Source organism: Gopherus flavomarginatus, chromosome 12, assembly GCF_025201925.1.
Source record: "Gopherus flavomarginatus isolate rGopFla2 chromosome 12, rGopFla2.mat.asm, whole genome shotgun sequence".
Taxonomy (NCBI): Eukaryota; Metazoa; Chordata; order Testudines; family Testudinidae; genus Gopherus; species Gopherus flavomarginatus.
In genome coordinates, this window is record NC_066628.1 from 50329091 (window position 1) to 50348604 (window position 19514).

The 19514-nt window shown below is 44.3% G+C and overlaps 1 protein-coding gene across 3 annotated transcripts in view; it reads right to left on the bottom strand.

Moving 5' to 3' along the window:
• Positions 1-19514, bottom strand: part of RPTOR (regulatory associated protein of MTOR complex 1) — a 296305-nt gene that overhangs the window by 46239 nt on the left and 230552 nt on the right. For all 3 annotated transcript variants that reach the window (XM_050920753.1, XM_050920752.1, XM_050920751.1), the window contains 3 exons: positions 12600-12703; positions 11219-11402; positions 9064-9174 (listed from right to left, as the gene is read on the bottom strand). In XM_050920753.1, coding sequence (XP_050776710.1) covers positions 9064-9174; positions 11219-11402; positions 12600-12703 — 399 coding nt within the window. The remainder of the gene's footprint in view (positions 1-9063; positions 9175-11218; positions 11403-12599; positions 12704-19514) is intronic.

The following is a 19514-nucleotide window of genomic DNA, read 5'->3' on the forward strand; positions in this document are numbered from 1 at the left end:
GGATCAAGGCTCTGCCCATACCCTGCACATTTGTGGGAGGGGAATGCAGTGGTAGTACATTGCATTGGCACAAAAGAGTAAGGGGGGCTTTCTGTTCCCTCTTCTGCTTTGTGCCAAAGTGCAGGATGTGCCAAGGCCCTTAATTATTAATATATATACATGACTTGGAAAGAAGGGAAATTAACAAAACATCAAGGAGAAAAGATATACCGGAGCAGTATACAATGAAAATACAGGAAACAGGAATGGAAGCAAATTACAAAAATGTCTATCTGAAGACAGTACATGGCAGGGCAGTGTACTGTAGATTCGCACCACGGCTTGCCATGCGGTAAGTCAGTGACACTAAGCACTCCTTATTCACACCTTACACATTATTGTTATAACCTTTGTACAAAATACACCTCGTGAGGTATCATTTGAAAAAAACAACTCACTGACCATGAATATTCTTGCATGATATACACACCCAGTAGGTAGGCAGAGTTATGGATATATGCTGGAATTATGACTTCAGTGTGTTTAACCACGCATGTCAAGAGGAGTTGGTAGACAAGTCTTCCAACACAGGAATGTGTATTTGATTCTGTGACCAGTGTGAAGGCCCATTTTTAATATATTAAGTAAACAAAGCTATACAGCTAAGAAGTGGGGGAAGAAAGGACACGGAGCTTCCTTCACCACCAGACTCCATGTCACCTTCCTTATAGCTTGAATAAACTTTACTTGTAGGGGTAATCCTGTGAAGTATCCATTTCAAAGGTTTACAGATCTATAAAGACAGGCGGCTGGACCTCCAGCGATAAGCAATCGAATCAACTGATTGTATCGGATGCTACTGTCTTACCAAAAAATAGAGAGTGCAGTTTTTCTGCGAGGTAATGACACACTGCTGACTAATATCACTGTGACATATATCCAGTAACAATATATGAGGAAATATGGATACTTAACAACTTTATGCTTTAAAGTCTGTGGCTAAACAAGGAGAAACAGGTTCCCTCCCCGAAAGAGAGAGGGTAGCTATTTACCAGTCTCCTGTGTAAATGAAGCATGGTGGAATCAAAACAATGGAAGCCCCATTTATATACAGGGGGATGGGAGGCCCACAGGAAGGGAAGAGCAGCATGAGGTACCATCAAATCTCCTGAAACAAAGTCACCAAACTCTGGAAAATATAAGAAAAGACAGAAGCCATCCGTGGCTTCCATCACTAGACTGACAGACAAGAAGTCAAAGTCTCTGGAAACTGCATATAGGAGAGAAACTATCCTGAACAAAACCTGTTCCTTGCTAGATTAAGTTTTAGATGCATGTTTTATTTTATTTGCTTTTACTTGCTTATAACTCTAACTTTACTCCTTATACTTGGCATCACCTAATCTATGTCTTATTGTTAACACATTTGTTTTATTTTTGCAATAAATCAAGTTGGTGCTATGTTTAAAAAGTCAGGGTGTATTTACCCCAGTTAATAAGCTGCGGGTACTTTTGTGTTTTTAGAGGAACAAAAAAACCATACTATTTCTCTGAACTGTCCAAGAGAGAGTTGGACACTTCAGGGCACACACTTCTGGGAAATTTGGGCCTGGGAGTGTGTTGGGGTTCCCTTGCTGGTTGTAACCAAGGCTGGTGAAAGCCAGAGACAGAGTTGCTGAAGCAGGGTTGTCTAGCAGCACACAGACACTCAGGGTGTGGCCTGAATGCTTGTAGGCTGGTTGTAAGTGTCTCAGACTAGGTGCTACAGCAGCAAAGCACTGAAAGGCACCCAGGGTTGCAGGGCAAGTGGTGACAACCCCTCACTGGTCTGGTTTACACCCTGAATCCCATAACAAAGTCTCCAGGTTGACAACCCCCGGGGCTGTGGGAAAAAACTGTATTTTATATTGTATCATTTGAGAAATTTGTTAATATGCACACAGAGGAAGAGTTAAGGTTGTGCATCCAACCTTAACATTAACATATTCTGACTTCTGAGTGCTTAACCAAGCAACCTAAAAGCTCTCAAAGAGAGATTTTCCAGGCTCTTTTTTTTATTTTATGAAAGCATTCAATGCTCTCAAACTATGTGGCTCCACACCACTGGAACAGCCTGCCGTGTGTGCCTCATGAGATGTACACAATGGAGCGCCTCTCCTGTGCATCGGAGGAGGTGTGCAGTTTTTACCCTAGAAGATTCACAGTGAACAAACCTCCCGTGAAGCTCTGCACTGCTCATTCACTGCACACCTTACAAGATGACTAAGGAGACAGCCAAAAGCTCCTCCTGCAGAGTCTTTCCCTCATCCACCACTCACGCGTGGTAACTATTTCACAGAGTAGGTGCGTTAGCTATGTCTGAACACCCACTGCTGCCTCCTGTAGCTATGGGCACTACAAGTTTTGTGCTATTGCTAAAGTTTACTGGGTACTTGAAGATGCAACCTTCAAATGCTCAGAACTTCGTCAAATCAAAACCTGAACACTCCAAGGCATTTCTCCTCAGCGAGCAGTCATAGTCCAAAACACATCCTTCTACCGCCAGCCATTTTGGTCCTTGAGCTGTTCGAGCCCCTTGCAAAAATATTTTTCAGAAAGAATGAGGAACTGATTCTTTCCCTCCCTACCTGCCTCCTTGTATTAAGAGAAAAGAACTGATTTTGCTCAGTGCCCTTCCCCCACACCCAATCATCTCTAGTCAGATACTAAGCCCAGAAAACTTAATCCTGAATGATGAAAATGAATCCCTGAAAACAGGGGGTTAGAATGGAAACCATTATAGAACTCTCACTATCACAAATACTATCACTCTTTCTATCATGTTGGAAAAAGGATGGAACCATGGGACTGATGAAATAACCAGGTACAAATTCTGTTTATGAACACAGTTCTTTTGCGGTTCTCAGAATACCCCAATTTTTAGGGAAAAACACCCAACAAATTATTTGGGCCTAATGGATGCAGAAAGAGGCTCTGTGGTATTCACTTGATTGACTCTCACCTCATTTCCCCTTATATCAAATTAGTATTCACAGAGCTTCACATTCTCCTTTTTCTAAAAAAAAAAAAGAAAAAAAAAAAAGAAAAATAATTTTGTTTCATGCATGTGAAGTACTCAAGCTCAAATAATCACTCCCCATACACAAGCCAATGCTGCTTTTTGACTGGCTGTCTACAGTGATTTATTATATTAATAAGAACCACTCTTGTGAGCAATGATCCTAGAAAATAGACAAATGTTTTTAATAAGCATTGAGAGACAAAACACTACCCATTTTTAAATGGCACTATCAGCCCCAATTCTCTCTCTCTCTCTCTCTCTCTCTTTCCCTTTATAAACTTACTTACCATTTTCTGCACTTAGAAATGAAACGCTGAAACTCATCCTGACCACAGCCAATTTTTGTATAAAGCCCAAAAGCTTGAATTTTAATCTGGCAACTAAATCCCATAGGTCAGAAATATTTCCCAATATATTACTGGCTTTGCTGCTGCTGTTGTCAAGAGAAAATTACTTACACTAGCAGTAGAGCTGATGAAGCACTGAACCAATGATTTTATTTCCTCTTAGTGAGTCACATAAAAAAAAATTTAAGATACTTGAAAACCTGCCTACAGTGTAACTAGTTTCATAAAATACAGACACACAGCCAATTAGCTCACACTGTTACCCTATACTGATATTTAAAAAACAAAACAAACCATGTGCTTCAAGAATGAGCAGTAATGGATGCCTCATTGTTACTGCTTAGGATGGGAGGAATTTCCTACATGTGAAATATAATTTTTTCATCTACTCGAAAAACGTAAATAACCAGTAGATATTTATATAAGTATGCACCCAGCAATATTCCTCCGACTCCTTTCCTGTTAGAGCACCATCATATTATTGGTTTGTGTGACAGACACGCACTGTAATTCAATGGCAAAAAAACAAAGTAATTAAGAGGTATGGTTGCGTGGTGGTATGCTGTTCCCCTGCAGAACACTGAGTTGAGCAAAACAAACTTCTGAAAAGTAAGAAATGCACAGATAAGATCTTCCATGCAACCTTAACTCTGCTCTTCTTCAGCAATCCCCCAATACACCTCTTAACACACACACACGTTACTCTTCTACCCCACAGCTGCTGAAATGTACAAGCTCTGCACCTCCTTTTACAACCTGTTCACTCTCACCCACAGGATTTCATTTAACACAATTAAAAGACAAAAAGGACAAAACAACTGCAAAGGTTGCTCATGACATCTTCCCTCTACCCTCTTTGAGCAATGGATTAATACATACATACTCACAGTGATCCTTGGCAACAAGTTTCAGGAGCTTCCAGATCCTGGTGTGTACACACACATACACACACACACACACACACACACACACACACACACACCTAGCTCCCCAGAAAGAATACCACACATTACAATTTACGAAACATTTCACAACCTTTTACAAATCCCTCACACTTACCCTCAGGATACCATCTCAACTACACTTTCACTTAATCAGCTTTAACATGTTAGAATGCTCTAATATGCCACCTCACTGCTGATAATATCCTTGGTAATAAAAGTCCTGTGCCCTGCTACTGACACAACCTACACAGAAATGACGCATACTGAAGGTACACATGCACCTCTTCCCTTTGCTCTCACACACGAGGATGCAAAACATAGACCCCCTCATATCACAATCACAGCTCTGTTATACACCGCAAAATAATCCACAGAGCTCACACATACAGTTACCAAGCAGAGCTAACTATTGCCTCTGCCAATCAGTGCAGCTACACCTGACACTGACCATGCTCGCGTTACCTGGAGTGCACGCAGGTAATAAATGCTTAAATTGCTCTCCTATCCCAGCTTGCTACTGACAATTCCCTTTCTACTAAACCCTGGTGCTCTGCTCTTCATGTAATATACACAATTCTGCACACTGCATTGTGCAGGTACACATGTCGCTCCCTTCCCTTGCTCACACACATTGGAGGGTGCAAAACATAGATCCTCTCATATCACAGTCACAGCTCTGTCACATATCTCAAAGTAACCCACATATCCTATCACAACTAACCCTTTACCATGCAGGCCCAGCTTCTGTCTCCACCAATTAGCGTGGGACACCTAACACCCTGACTGCATTAGAGTGTCTACAAATAATTCCCAGGGGCTTCGCCCAGCTCCAGGGAAGAGAGGGAATGAGGAATTGCCAAACTCCCCCCAACACCTTGTCCTTTAATTGCATTAGATGGAATCCTGTGGGTGAGAGTGAATGGGCTGTAAAAGGAGGTGCAGAGCTCGTACATTTCAGCCACGGTGGGACTGGCAAAGCAAAGGTATATGTGTTAACAAGAACGCAGGGGCACTGCGGAAAGAGAGCAGAGTTAAGGTGCAACCTTACCTGTGCATTTCCTAGTTTTCAGAAGTCTGAGTTCTGCTCAAACTTGTCTGCAAGGGTACTACGTACCAGCAAGGGGACTATGTACCAGCAAGCAGCCATAAATCTGTACTAACATATGTTTGCTACTGAATTTCCCATTTTTTTGAACAGGAAACATATGCTGTTGGGAGGAGTTGGTAATCATTTAGACAGCTATGCATATTATGTCCTGGAATTTGCATACTGAGCCAGCCAGCCAGTCTGCACTACTCCCCTACACTCCCATTACCTGGGCCCCACCTGTCCTGCTTTGGCCTACCTCCCCACCCATGCTCTTGACCTGCTCACTGCATTCCCCCATCCATCCTGGCTCCCTCCTCACTACTGTATCCAGGAGCCCTCGACCAGAAGCAGGGAACGCATCTCCCTGAAATCTTCACTCCCTGGCATACAAATATTTCTACTGCCATTACTTCTTCCCTCTTACAAACCGATTCACATCTGGTGCCTAGAGCAAAGGACAATTATGTTACAGTGGAATGGTGTTCCTGGTTATGTTCCACAATGGCTGGAGGCTGGAGTTTGTGTCAGGCTGGTGAGAGAAATCACAGACAAGGTTTCTGCTCCAAAATACTGACAGCTTAATGCTTGAAAGATCCTCTGAGACCTAACCAATAGATATGGCTCTACCAAATTCACAGTCCATTTTGGTCAATTTCATGGTTATAGGATTTAAAAAATCGTAAATGTCATGATTTCAGCTATTTCAATCTGAAATTTCACAGTGTTGTAATTGTAGGAGTCCGGACCCAAAGTGGAGTTGTGGGGGAGGGGGTCCGCAAGGTTATTGTAAGGAGGAGTTGTGGTACTGCTACCCTTATTTCTGTGCTGCTGCTGGCAGCGGTGCTGCCTCTGAGCTGTGCTGGGCAGCTGGAGAGTGGTGGCTGCTGGCCAGAAGCCCAGCTCTGAAGGCAGAGCCACTGCCAGCAGCAGCGGTGCAGAAGTAAGGATGGCATGGTATGGTATTGTCACCCTTACTTCTGCGCTGCAGCCTGCGGAGCTGGGCCCTCAGTCAGCAGCCGCCACTCTCTGGCCACCCAGCTATGAAGGCAACAGCGCAGAAATAAGGGTGGCAATACTGTGACACCCAACTAAAATAACCTTGCAACCCCACTGCAACTCTTTTGGGTCAGAACCCCCAATCTGAGAAACACTGGTCTCCCCCATGAGTATATATAGGGTACAGTATAGGGTAAAAGCACACAAAAGACCAGATTTCATGGTCCGTGACATTTTTCCTCGCTGTGAATTCTGTAGGGCCCTACCAACAGATGTAGAGGTGTCAGAGCTCAAAATGTTTCTATGCCATCCCGCACACATTTTTTGGTCAGCCATGAACACTCCCCTCTCCCAATTAATGTTCTTTGGACACACATTAATAGCTTTCATATTGTCGCTGTGGCAATTATTCAGATGCTCGGCCAAATAAGAGAAAACTATAACAGCCTCTGGACATAAGTCTCTGATACTGTCCAAATCTGCTCTCATACATTGTCTGAGGTGTACAGCAGGGATAAGGGGCAGATCATTTCCACGCAAGTGAATTACCACAGTGTCTGGTAAATCACAACCTCTTAAAAGTCAGTACTTAGATGCCACAGATTGGGCAAAACATGATGCCAACACAGGCTACCTCTTTGTGCCTGAATCAGTCTGTAGCCAGCACTTCCTATGTCCTTCCTCTCCCATAAACATCTGCAACCTTGTGTTCCAGGAATTCCCCAGAATCCACGCATTGGCAGTCCTGGCAGCACACATTTCTTTCCCCATGTGCTGTCAGATCCAAACCCCCGCATGACGTGTCTTTGGAAACACAAAGTTAATCTGCCCTGAGAACAGCATTAGCCATCTCCCCTCCATACTCAAGGACTAAGTAAATACTGATTTTCCCAAGCAAACAATTTGAGGCTTGCCAACCACCCATTCTAATTTATCGCCCCTTCTGCAGCCACAACTCCTCACCCTGTCCCCACATCCTCACCTACCCACACACAAAGTCCTGTCTGTCTGTCTCCTGCCCGTGTATCTCAAAGGAGATTCATCATCACAATATATTCCACTGCCACCCTCTTTCCTTGCTGTAATTGTAATTTCTTTTAAGTAACCAAGGCGGTGGGAGTTTTTCCTGGGAACTATTTCAGATCCTTAGTTGCTGTCAATCCCCCTTTTCTGAGATAAAGGAGATTTTACAAGATGCCTCTGAGTAGGTCACAGCTCTCAAGCTGCACTCAAGTAAGCAGGGTCAAATCTAACTCGGAGTGGAGGACATGCTCTGCTGACACTGGGATTAAATCTTCATTTAAGGCAGCATTCTCAACTATTTCCTCCGCTTGTTTTAGCATCAGCACAGCAAGAAATCTAAATGCAAAGGTGGCAGAAAGTCCTGTCTTTGCCCTTGCTGTTGGAATACAGGGGCTTCATTACACAGCAAAAGAAGAGTGACATTTATTATAACAAACAAGTTGTTTTCATTGTTCTTGTTCTCTGGGCTGGCAAGGAAGAATGATTAATCTCCAGCATTTTCCCAGGAAAGTTAACCTGAATACACCCCAGTGCTGCCTGGCTCAGAGCAAGATCATTTGTTGTCACAAGCGCACACAAAACAAAACTTGCTTTTAAAGAGGGACTTTCATCCTGCATGTTTGTGAGGATCAGTTAACATTTGCAAGGTACACCTAGTGCTAGGGAAGTGTTAACTCCAGCATAACAACGTCACTCCTCTGCTTACGACATGTATCTGTTATGGAAATGATCGCAACGTGGCAATTCAGCATTATAACTTTGCTATAGAATTAAGCAAGAAGGCGGCGATGAGTGGGGAGGGAGAAACCCCCCTTCTGAACACAAATATCTCAGGTAACTAGTAAGGAAAGTTATGGGAAAAACACACAAAATACTTCATATGACATGGACTCTGCTGCTTTGAAACAAGCCCTCATAATCTAGGAGACATCTGTTGTCAAGCTCCTTTGGCTGAAAGCCCCACGACCAGGGGCTGGGCCCCCCCTCCCCTGCTTTAGAATCTGTCCTCGCTGTTGGGGCATCAGTGCTGCAGAATTTAGTCCATGGCCGAGTTACTTGGTTTAGTGGGAGACTGAATTTTTGTTTGTTACTCTGAGTTGTGTATGTAACTTGTGCTTCTCGTGCTGGATGTAACTGGAGCACCTAACTGCCACTGTGCGATGCGTAACAATTCAGTCACAGCATCAGCATGTCAGTTATTGATGGATAATACAATGCTTTGGAAGCTGCAGCCATGCTTAATCTTCACAGTAAGGCAATGCTGCTCAGCTGACTGGACCAGTGGCACCAACAAGCAGACCCTCCCAACATACCGACACTCCTACTCACATGGGCTTGGCAAAGCTTTTACTTCATACTGTGGGGCCCTTTCTCTGGTAACATTCTACTAAATCCTTCCGTCCTCTGATCGTCTCTCTGTTCCTCTGCCCACATTTTACAAGCAAGGTGGTTATGTGGATCAAAAAAGAAGCAGGGAGGGTGGTGTGAGAGCAACGCTCTCATTCCATAGGATGAACAGAAAAGGAATGACAAGGGAAGGGAGAGCACATTGCACCCACATTTCCAGGGGGTCAGTATCCCAGGGCTGTGATTCAAGAAACACGAATGGAAGGAGAATATTACCTTCATGACTGGTTGAGCAAAATATTTTGCGCTCCAGTCACAAAATCCTGTCTGCATGGTGGCCGAAATGAAGATTTTGTGTCCAACAGCATCATCTGCATCATCAGTGGTCTGCCCAGAAAGAGAACACAGAAGTAAACATTTTCTGTTAGTGATGCTGTGCACCCCGCATTCAAAGTGCTGGCTCTCTTCCCAGAGCCCACACACAACTAATATCACAGGCCGATTTCAACCGCGTAGAGAAATTGAGCAGATAGATGCTGAAAGGCGCTGCCGAGATACGAGATTGTGCACACCACAGTTTGGAAGAACAGCTCGTCTGTTAGCTCCTCAGGGAGAGCACTGAGACACTACACAGGACATAGCATGGGCTCCAGTAATGATTAGGGCCTCTGGGCACGGCTATTTTGTAAGTATGAAGTAATAGCACTGGCTCCTTTCCATGGCCTATCTGGAGTCTAACATAGGGCACAATTGGGGATAGGGAAAATGATTCAAGAAAAAACTATTGGCCCAAATCTCAGAACAGGGGCCAGCATACATACAGGCATACAAAGGGTGAAAAGGCATATAGAAGAAGGAGGGAAAGGCCCCTCTCAAACCTCATCCAGCTCATTAAAGATGTGCCTGTCTTTGGGACTGGATGGCTGAGGTGGCTTCGTAATGGGATACAGTGAGTCTCAGCTCTAATCTGCTGACTTGAATCTGGTCCCTCCTGCCTGGTAGTGTGCCAAAGGCATTACCATCGGACTGCTGTGCAGTGGCTTATGGGAAGTGAATTGTTGGGGGCCACTCCAATTCCTAGTAGCCAGCTGTCCACACCACAGAGAGCATCATTACAGTTGGCAGTCTTGGCAGAGAGGCCAAGGACTGAACAAGCCATGGAGGCTGAATTCCCCTTTCCTTCCTGAGGTGCTTGGTCCTGCTAGGGCATGGAAGCTGTAATGCTGCTGACTGGGTTGCATTCAGTGCAGAGAGGAATTCAGTCTCCAGGTCTGACCACGTGACACTTTCTACACACACCAGTGAGTGGGGCTCTTCTCCTTCCCCAATGAAGCTGCTTCCTCCATTTTTCTCACATGTGGTACAGTTTGGCAGCCTCTGCGAAAGAGCCTCCAAGGGCTAGAGATCCAAGTTTAGAGTAAAATGAATTGGCTTTGTGAAATGACGTGTGAAAACATGCCCAGCACCTGCCTGGCTCTAGCCAGTCCTGGCAATATGTAAATCCCTCACTGACCCCAGCTCTTACTCACTGGGCTTCCTTCTGCAGTCAGACACTAAAACACTCCTGCAACCTCTCCCAGAGGTGGCAGCTCTGGTCAAATGGACCTGGGATGGAGGCAGGAGTTCCACTGGGTTCCCATGGGCTGCATTCCCTGCTCCTGCCACTGATGCAGAACAAGTCACCACCTGTGTGTGTCGGGTTCTCCGTTAGTGAAGTAGGGATAATTACACCTGCTCGCCTTGAAAAGTGCTAAATAAGGACCAAGTATTGTTCGAGCATCAACCCAATGAACCCTTTTGGCACTGAACAATGAAAACACTAGATGCTTCTGACCTGTGTGCTTCTCCACTGCAGACAGTATGGACTGTTGTTCTTTCTATTTGGATGGACTTGATGTAGAACACATGCATATTCTTACAGGAGTAGAGGGATTATAAAGATCTGAGTGCACCATGACCTACAACTGTGTGACAAGGGCTGCTCCTGTGGGGCCCATCAACACTAAAAGTGCTTGTTGAAAGGATCTGACATTCTCTCCTGCAGTAAAGGAGAGTGACTGACTCCTGGCCTCTGAGAATTTCTCTGAAACTTTGTTCATTAAGGTGAGGTAGCAGCCTCAATTTATGTAAAGTAACTGAATGTTTACAGGACAATAACCTTTTCCAGTTAAACACTTCTCTGAAGCAGCAGCAGCTAGTAATGTCACAACAAGAGCCACAAAGTGACATTTATCCTGGAGACGAAGAACAATAATCAATTTCATTTTTTACTTTATTGATGTTGGCAGGATTAGAGGAAACTAAACTGGAGTCAGTGGCAGCTGCAAAAAGCAAAGGAGGATATTTAGAAAGTAGGAGAGCAAAGAACAGGACATGTGATAAAAAGTACACAAGGTAGAGGGGTCATGGCTAGTAGAAAGATCCATTTTACCTGATCTGGCCCTTTGTCAAACATTTTCCTCGTCCTGGGGAACTGGTGGGAGTGGGGGGTGTACTGGACCCCAAGACTGCCTACATTTGAAGGTCTTACAGATGGGAGGTCCCGGCTGACTGGTGGTTTTGTCACGTCGTTTGTCAGGCTGGAGATGCTTGTGCTGGTAGTTGGAGGGGACCCTCTAGTTTTGGGAAAGAACACAGGGATGAACACAGGACTCACCCTCACTTTCTGACCAAGCTGATGAACATCCAATGAAATTCAGGCTTTTCCGGGGTAGAATACAACCAAATAATGGCTTCCACCCCTGAGAAAGGACCAGTTTCCTACAAAGTAAGGAAGGTGGAAAATCCATCTATTGGGAGAAGACTAAGGTTAGAGTATAAACCTGGGTGCTGGAGAAGGGCATGCCCTCAAAATCATTAACTGTGCCACCTCTGCATCGTTCCTTGCAATTTTTTTTAATTTTAAAAGGTACAGATTTGTTCTTTTGTTTTTTAGGCTTTATACTTCATGCCATCTCCCTCCAAAATAAAATGAGTCTTGGCTGCTGTGCCAAACCTAAATTCAGGTCTAGAGATTTAAACAGCTATGCTCACCGGGGAACACTGAGGTTGCCATGATCACAATGATTCATATGAACATAGGTATGGCGTCTTACTCAAGACATGTTAACAGTAATTCTAGCTCACCAAGGAGTTCAGGGATCATGTCAGCTCATGACAACGCTGCAGAGTATAAGGCAGAGATAGCACCATCGAACAGGGAGAACATCAGGTTAACAAACACATGGCTACAGAATCTTTACGTGTTTGTGTCCCCTTTCCGCTCTGAGGTTTTCTGGCATGATGTTTGCAAGGGTGTGAAGTCCAAATGGCCAGTTGTTGTTTTCCACTGGGAGAGAGGCTGGAGTTGGGAATAACCACAACAGAAGCTCATTTCGAAAGCCCACTTGCCTATGTCATTCTTGCCCTGGATCACTTTAGACACAGCCTCTGCTGTTGATCCTCACCATTTCAAAGTGGAGAGCAGACAGATCAGTTCTATAGGGAAATGTAGGTCCCATCTACCTCAGATGACACCAGTGAGGGATGAAAGTAGGAGTATTTGTCCTACTCTCTCCACTTACCTGCAGTCAGTGTGCCAGGCCATTCCTCATCCTGATGAGGATGCCAGAGGAAAATCCCCAGCTTCTTACAGGGATTCCTTCTTTACCAATGTTTAGAGGAAGACCAGACAGAAAGCTGCTGAGAGTTCTGCAAGTTTCCCATCTGTGTCTCAGTTAACTGGGGTGGCCGAATGGCTTGTGGTGGGGAACGAGTGCCCAAATCCACTCAGCTGTAACTGGCAAGGTAACAACATTTAGGAGGCTACTTACCCCACTTGGTGGATGTGCATGCCCTTGTTGGTAGGGCTGGCTGGGGCAGACTGTGTGAGGGAGGAGCTGTCGAGGATGCGCTGGGGGCGGGCATTTACTGTTGCCTAGGAAACATCAAAATATTCCACAACTGAGAGGGTGCAAACATCAACTGCAATTATTTATTCTCTAATAAAATCTCATGTCTCCGGTTAAATATGGTTAAACTTTTAACAAAGTGGAGTTTGAAAACATATATTAATGGCTCCTGAACAGTTCCCATCCAATCACTATTAGATTATTAAATCACTTGGTCAGTCAGGAAACATGTATCCGAAAAGGTCCTTCTGATACTTACTGGGAAAGGCTTTTAAGTGACATGTAATCCCTTCTCATAATTAAATTACCATCTAAGATCTGCACTAGCATTTGTAAAAAGCTGCCAACGGGAAAGTAGCAAACTCAGGGGTTACCCTGCAGCAACAAGATTTCTCTCCTCTCATCTCAGGAAAGAAGTGCTGGATTTCCTATCATACTCAAAATTTACCCTCCTTCAAGCAAAAGTTCCAATCCAGATTTCACATTCCTGTAAGAGAGTACACCTGCTACCCAAAGATTCCTCCTATGTTCTTTCCACGCCCACTTCCAGGTCCTGTTCAATATTATTATGCTTCTACACCTTGAGCAGTAAGGGGACCAAAAAAGGCCACCATGGCTAAACAGAGTAAAAGAACTGGCTACAAGCAAAAATATTGGAAGTCAAATCTTCTTCAAGAAAATAGAAAGAGGCATAAACTCTGGCAAGTCAAGGGTAAAAGTATAATTACACAGTCTGAGAAAGAATTTGAGGAGCAACTAGCAACAGACTCAAATTAACAGCAAAAATATTTAAAGTACATCAGAAGCAGGAAGGCTTCTAAACAATCAGTGGGGTTACTGGACAATCAAGATGCTAAAGGTGCACTCAAGGAAGACAACGCAATGGCGGAGAAGCTGTATGAATTGTTTGCATCTGTCTTCATTGTAGAGGATGTGAAGGAGATTCCCACACCGGAGCCATTCATTTTAGGTGACAAATCTGAGGAACAGTCTCAGATTGAGAAGTCAATAGAGATAGTTTTGGAACAAACTGATAAATTAAACTATAAAAAGTCACCAGGACTCGATGGTATTCACCCAAGAGTTCAGAAGGAACTCATATATGAAACTGCAGACCTATTAACTGGGGTATGTAACTTGTCATTTAAATCAGCTTCTGTAACAGATGATTTGAGAATAGTTAATGTGATGCCAATTTTTTAAAAAAGCTCCAGAGACGATCCCGGCAATTACTGGCCAATAAGCTAATTTCAGTACCAGGCAAATTGGTTAAAACTCAGGAAAGAACAGAATTATCAGACACAGAGATGAACACAATTTGTTGTGGAAAGTCAACATGGCTTTTGTGCAGGGAAATCACGCCACACCAATCTATCGGAATTCTTTGACAGGGTCAAACATGTGGACAAGGGTGATCCAGTGGATACAGTGTACTTGGACTTTCAGAAGATCTTTGACAAGGTCCCTCACAAAAGGCTCTTAAGCAAACTAAGCAGTCATGGGAAAAGAGGGAAGGTCCTCTCGGATCAGTAACTGGTTAAAAGACAGGAAACAAAGGATATGAATAAACAGTCAATTTTCAGAATGGAGAAAGATAAACAGCGTTCTTCCTCAGGGATCTGTATTGGGACCAATGCTGTTGAACAAATCTGTAAATGATCTGGTAAAAAGGTGCAAACAGTGAGGGGCAAAGTTTGCAGAAGATACAAAATTACTCCAGATAGTTAAGTCCAAAGCTGACTGCAAACAGTTACAAAGGGATCTCACTAAACTGGGTGACTGGGCAGAAAAAAAGGCAGATGAAATTCAACGTTGATAAGTGCAAAGTAACGCACATTGGAAAACATAATCCCAGTTATGCATACAAAATGATGAGGTCTAAACTAGCTGTTAAAAATCAAGGAAGAAATCTTGGGGTCATTGCGGATAGCTCTCTGAAAATATCTGTTCAGTGTGCAGTGGCAATCAAAAAAGCAAACAGAACATTAGGAACCATTAGGAAAGAGAGATAGTAAGACCATAAAAATGCCCTTTATAAATCCCTGGCACCTTGAATACTGCGTGCAGTTCTGGTTACCCATAAAAAAAGAAGGATACATCAGAAATGGAAAAGGTACAGAGAAAAGCAACGAAAATGATTACAGGTATGGAACAATTTCCATATAAGGAGCTATTAAAAAGACTGAGATTATTCATCTTGGAAAAGGGAAGACTAAGAGGAGATATAATAGAGGTCTATAAAATCAGCATTGCTGTGGCAAAAGTGAATAAAAAAGTGCTATTTACTCCTTCACATAACACAAGAACCAGGGGTCATCCTGGATAGGTCCATCAGTGGCTACAAGCCTGGATGGGCAGGGATGGTGTCCCTGGCCTCTGTTTGCCAGAAGCTGGGAATGGGCGACAGGGGATGGATCACTTGATGATCACCTGTTCTGTTCATTCCCTCTGGGGCACCTGGCATTGGCCACTGTTGGAAGACAGAACACTGGGCTAGATGGACCTTTGGTCTGATCGTTCTTATGTTCACCCAAAGAAATTAATAGGCAGCAGACTAAAAACAAAGATAAAGAAGTACTTCTTTACACAACACCCAGTCAACCTGTGAAACTTGTTGCCAGAGGATGTGGTGAAGGCCAAAACTATAATTGGATTAAAAAAATTAGATAAGTTCATGGAGGACAGGTCCACCAACGGCTATTGTCCAAGATGGTCAGGGAGGCAACCCTGTGCTCTGAGTATCCCTAAACCTCTGACTGCCACATGCTAGGACTTGACGACAAGGGGGATCACGTGATAATTGCCCTGCTCTGTTAAATGCCTTTGAAGCATGTGGCATTGGTCACTCCCGGAAGACAGGATACTGGGCTAGATGGACCATTGGTCTGACTCAGTGTGGCCGTTCTTATGTTCTCATGTACAAAATTTCACCAGATGATCTCAAAGCACCTTGCAAACATGTAGCCTTACAACACTGCTGTGAGGAAGGTAAGGGATATATACAGGTCACTTCATCCACCACTGAAATGTAGCCACCCCTGGAGCAAAAAGGGTCACTGGTTAACAGTGTTCAAAAAACAGTTCAGAACGGGACAGTTCTGCAAGAGAAATGATTTTCCATCCAGCTAAGGAAGGCTGGCTGTAGCTTCGAGTGCCAGCCAGAGGAGGGACAATGAGGAAATCAATAGCAGCTGTCTCCCCTTCCCTAGCCTGAGCATGCTGCCAGCCCAGGACAATCACCCCCCGTCTAAAAAAAGGAAAAATCTTCAGTTTGCTTAAAACCCCAAAACTCAGACTCCTCCTGCTCCTCCTTTTTAACACACCTGGCTCTTGCATGCTGGAAGTGCTTTTAAGGGACAGAAGCGCCACTGTGCCATCAAAAACCTGCTGGAACTAAGTGCAGCAGGTCATGCTATCCCCGAAAAGTCACAAGGCCAAACTGACTTTTATCGCCTCTTGAAATACCTGGAGATTCTGCACTGTACAGTGGGGCAAAAGAACCAGTCCTGGATAACAGAACCTCCCAACTGCAGGGGTTTTTATCCAGTAGAAAGTATGCTAACCATGAGAAGATCAGGGAAGTCACAGAAATACAAGGCAGGTGAACAGAAAGAGCTGTGTGCATGGTTTGCTGTGACCCACGCAGTCAGTGAGCATAAAAGGCAGATCTCGCACCCAGTGGGAGCAGCACTATCTGCCTTTGCACTTTACACACACAATTCACTGTGGACCCAAAACTGAGGCACTCGTGCTTGAGACACATACTGCCTCTGTCCTGCCACTCTTCTTTGAGGGAGCCAGAGGATCTTTGGGTAGTCTCAGCTTTCTTCTTTCCTCCCTTCCCCTGAGGTGACCTCGCAGAAAATTCACAATGTCAATTGCTTTTAGGAGAATCAATCCCCCTTGAGTGTCACAGATCTGGCTCCAAAGGTTTCATGAGTGGTCATGATTCCGTTACAATACAGTACAGCCACATGCTAGCCAAACACAAGAGCAGCTGCTGCCAAGAAAGCAGGCACTATGGGCTCTTAGTAACCAGGCCTGGTACCGAGCTAGCCCACCGACATGGTCTGAAACAGCTGCTTTCCCATGCTACCTCCTTTCTCCATTAGACACAGATGCTCTAGCATCACTGCCGTCTCTGCAGTGCAAATAAAACCTTCTGGCCCTTAGGTCATTATCTGGGGCAGGGAGAAGGTCACATGATGAGAGTGGAGGGAGAGTAGAAGATAATTAACTATATATAGTCCATAATTAACTAATTTAGTGACAAAAGTCCATGGTTTGAAGAATTTTGCAGGAAGGTTTCCCTCATCACAAGTGGCTCAGGTCAGCTTGGCTGTCAAGAGAAGCTGAAGTCAGACCAAGCCGTATACAGCAGGGATATGCAGTGAAAATGAGTTACACAAAGGACCCTCCCTTTTCTTAAAGAGGAACAGAAATCCCTCTATGCTAAAGTAGAGACCAAGTCCTCCAATTTCAGAGCCATGGTTTAGTGATACAAAAATACAGCTCGAAATAACCGACTTGAGGCAACTGCTCTCCTACCCCCTCTTTTGGAGGTTTGTTCTTGTAGTAGTCACATCACATCCTTTTTTGGGGGGTGGAAGTGGGGAGGGATGGTAACATTGAATAACAATATCAGCTAAAGAGGGAGAACTGCTTGTTTATGCATGGAAGTGCCTGACAAGGAGGGCATGTTACACAGGAGTAACTATCAAGGTGAGTGAGCCTCCGGCCTTCCACTGAAAATCGCTAGATGAAGCAACCTGGGAAGGAGTTTCATTAATTAATCATGATCAGAGTCTTCAAGGGCCAGCATCAGTCACTGGGCTCTCATTCTTTCAACTCAACAGACACACCAGAAAACAAGTTTGGGGTTTTCTGAGGTGGAGTTTGGAAGGAAAGTTCTTTAATTCCAATTTATTTTTTAACTTCAATTGCTAGGCTAAAACCAACCCAACATGAGTACTAGCAATGCTTAATCAGCCCCAGAGACAACAGTGTGTATTTCAATGCTTTTTAAAAATCAAATTTAGCAAAATTATTCTGATTTAAAATACTGTCACGGCAGTATCCTAGTCTGAGACTTCGAGTGTGGCTTTAACATGCCCGTGACTCTCACATTCACTCAATGGACTATGCCTCCCTACATCTCCAGAATACTGTACAGTATTCTGTTCTCTGCAGGTTCATATCCCATGCCCATCGCAGAGCTAAGTACATGCCTTCAAACAGTGAAATGAGTGTCTAGCATCTGTCCTGTACAGTCCAGCTCAAAAGATACAATGGACCTGTGGCAATCCAGCATTCAAAAGGAGCCCATTTTTGCTCATCCAAAGCTCTGATCAGCACATTAAGGTTTCTGACAAATAAGCCTAAACTCCCAGGACTGCTGTGCCTCCATGGAAGAGAAGAGAGAAAGCGTGTGCCTGTGGTGGTGGTGGTCGGGATTCTCCAGACAATCTTCTCTGAGCTGAATGTCAAGACATTTTCAAGGGCACAGTGAGTTCACCAGCTATTATCCAGCTCACCTCTAGTCACTGCTGGGTGTTTAAGAAAATACATTAAAAAAACCTAAATGGTACAAACTCAAGATTAAGCTAAAATGAAAATTCAATGGCAAGAACTCCATTTAAATAACTTCAGGACCTCCAGGATCTGCCTCAGCTCACAAGAGTGGGGACCTGTGAAGTTAAGGCTGTAAATCCTGGCAGGAGCCCTCGTGGTGGGATTTATGGGCATAATTAAATGAGTTAGGGCCAGATCTGACCAGGTATTCGCAGCCTTAGCTCTCCATTTAGATGGGTTTTTAATAAGACCCTATATGCGAAGTTCCTTTTTAGGAACCAGAAAAACCATTTTGCACTGAGAGAAGTGGAAGTGGAAGGAGACCCACAGTATCATGAGGCACTAAGAACCAAACTCCCTCGATCCACATGGCTGCCTGAAGCACTGCCATCTGTGCCTGGACAAATTATATACACTGGCACTTCCTCAACCTTATGGTTAAGGGAGGGGAGAGAGAAACTTGGCAAAAGGTCAAGTATCTGCAGCTGAAAAATCCTTGCAAAGACAAATGCTTCAATTATTTAGGGTGTAAAACCATCTGAAACATCACTGCCTCTGAGAAAGCACAAGGGCCATACAGCAGTCGCCTGGGAAGTGGACCATGAGATGTAAGAGGTCTGTGCGCTCAAGCTGCCGAAATCCTCAGTGGACAGCCATTCCATTCCACAATCCTGTGACTCCCCACCTTCCTTCGCCCTCCCTCCTGAGCAGCAGCTCTCCACTTCTCAATCAGCTGTGCACACTGATGCCCAGTGAAACTTGGGCTGCTCTCATGATCATGAGAAGGTTTTAGCAGTTGCCTTTGGCCCTTACTGCAGCTTCCTATCCTTGGAAGATGCCTGGGATTTGGGGTCCTAGGCATACTGCCAGACAGAAGACAGGGGACCAGTCAGCAAACCAGGATAGCAACCCCCAAAATACAGAATTGATTGTGGCCTCCAGAGAAACAGGAACTTGGACCTAAGCCCTGTGGCACTTGACAGAGCCTTAAAAAATTACCATGAAAATTTACCAGTCCTGGCACAAAATTCATTGCCCACCCTGACACCATAATGTTCAAAATTGCATGGCTCCTGCTGGCTAAGCAGCATTGTACTGTGCTAGTGAAGATATTTAGAGGACACAACCACCTCTTTGGTAATGCTCATGGAGCTCTTTTTATAGCAAGAGAGTGAGTAAGTAAGAAAAATAGGGAAGACAGGAAAAGGAGAACCTAGATTTTCAGTATGCCCACACCAGTCCTATAATTTTAGCAGAAAAAGAGCT